Source organism: Tachypleus tridentatus, unplaced genomic scaffold (assembly GCF_004210375.1).
Source record: "Tachypleus tridentatus isolate NWPU-2018 unplaced genomic scaffold, ASM421037v1 Hic_cluster_2, whole genome shotgun sequence".
Taxonomy (NCBI): Eukaryota; Metazoa; Arthropoda; class Merostomata; order Xiphosura; family Limulidae; genus Tachypleus; species Tachypleus tridentatus.
In genome coordinates, this window is record NW_027467782.1 from 66,571,451 (window position 1) to 66,573,142 (window position 1,692).

Sequence of the window (1,692 nt, forward strand, 5' to 3'; positions counted from 1 at the left end):
GTTTGAACATCACACCATTATAAGAGGCTCAACTGTAATTCTTTGCTTTCCTGAATCAGGTTGTATTGTTGACCATCATCAGACATTACACAACTACTACAACCAACGTATAGCAGCTCAAAGAATATATCAAACCGTTACGTTACTGATTATATTTTTTATTAATATAAAAGGTAACCTACCAGCTTTATAATTAGTTAAATTGAAAATATAAAACAAAATTAAGCAAATTGCATTTATTTTGTTTTTTTTGTCTAAAATGTTTGTTATTGCTACCATAAGATCTGAAAATAGCAAAAAAAAATTGATACAAAATTTTTAATGCTAATGATCGTTCCATTTTTATCATAATGACTTTTACATTGTATTAGTTTTAAAATTTGTTATATTAATAAAAGCATCATTACTGATTTAGTAAATAGATAATTTTCCTACGATGTGAGCATAATTCTAGATGTGACTGAATCATACTGTTTCTCTGTTTAAATTAAGTTTAGAAAACGATCGTTCACAGGTAAATTTGTTTGAGAACAGTGTTAACACGAATTTATACACTCAAAAACAAATTCAAATACACTAAACTGGGTAAATTAAATTTTAGCAAAATATCGTAATAGCAAACGGTACATTTTCTACATGCTTTGAAGTTTAGGCTTATTTTTTCGTCTGTGTTATTATATTTTATGGTTTCTGTAGTATTGGTTTCCTCAATATAAATTTTATTTTTAAAATGAAAGTATATTCGTCGGTTAATATTCAGGTTAGTCTGAAGATTACCTAAGAAAGCCGAAACTTTGTTCTGTACTTTTATTTTAATAAAGTTTTAATACACTTGCCAACCGTCTTTAGAACACTTGTCATCGTAGTATTCATACCTCATTGTAAATAATTATAAAAGTGAACATTTAAAAAAAAACAGTATTTTTCTGGAATGCACTATTAGGGAAAAGTGTTCGGATTGTGCTCTTTACTCATGCACAACTTATTGAATCAAAATTATTCAATGCAGAGAGTTTAAAACTTTCGTAAATGTTATTGATATATGGAAAGTTTTATGTATTAAAAGTACCTTTCACAGAATAAATAATAGTTGTTTTTTTTATAAAACTCCTTTACAGTACTATATTAAACAATTACATCAATAAATCTAAACTCACGGAAGTCCTAGTGACAGTAATATCCTTGTTGTGAAGAGAGTTTTTATTTTAAACTTGGTAATTTATGGTATACACATATGTAACAACCTGTATCATAGAACACAATTTAAAATGATCAATGACTGAATTTTTAAACAGATTTTTTTGTTTGTGGTACCATGACATAGATGTCACTACATTTTATAAACCTGATTTACCACTTCGGACTTCGAGATGTTGTTGTATTTCAGCTCAACATATGGCACCGCTATAATTATTACTTCGACCACATAAACAGATGTAAAGACAGCCATGCCATTACTCCATCATAGTAAAAAAGTAAGATATAGTAAAGTGTACACACGATACTTGTGTTTTTCATTTTCCATTGGACCATTGTTACCAACTGTATCTCTCAGTGGCGGCGTAAAGGGGCTTGGAGGGCTTGGGCCCTCCCCAAAATGACCAAGCCCCTCAGACCCCCCCAATATTGTTACCTACATGTGTTTATAAATTATGGAAAATACAATCGTCGTTGTTGCTTAACAATTAACAT

At 29.6% G+C, this 1,692-nt stretch overlaps 1 protein-coding gene across 1 annotated transcript in view; it reads right to left on the reverse strand.

Annotated features, from left to right (window-relative positions):
• LOC143242372 (uncharacterized) overlaps nt 1–1,450 on the reverse strand; it is a 97,537-nt gene extending 96,087 nt beyond the window's left edge. Inside the window, exon 1 of the mRNA XM_076485728.1 lies at nt 1,355–1,450. Within this exon, the coding sequence (XP_076341843.1) occupies nt 1,355–1,450 (96 nt within the window). The remainder of the gene's footprint in view (nt 1–1,354) is intronic.
• Between the last annotated feature and the right edge of the window lie 242 nt (nt 1,451–1,692).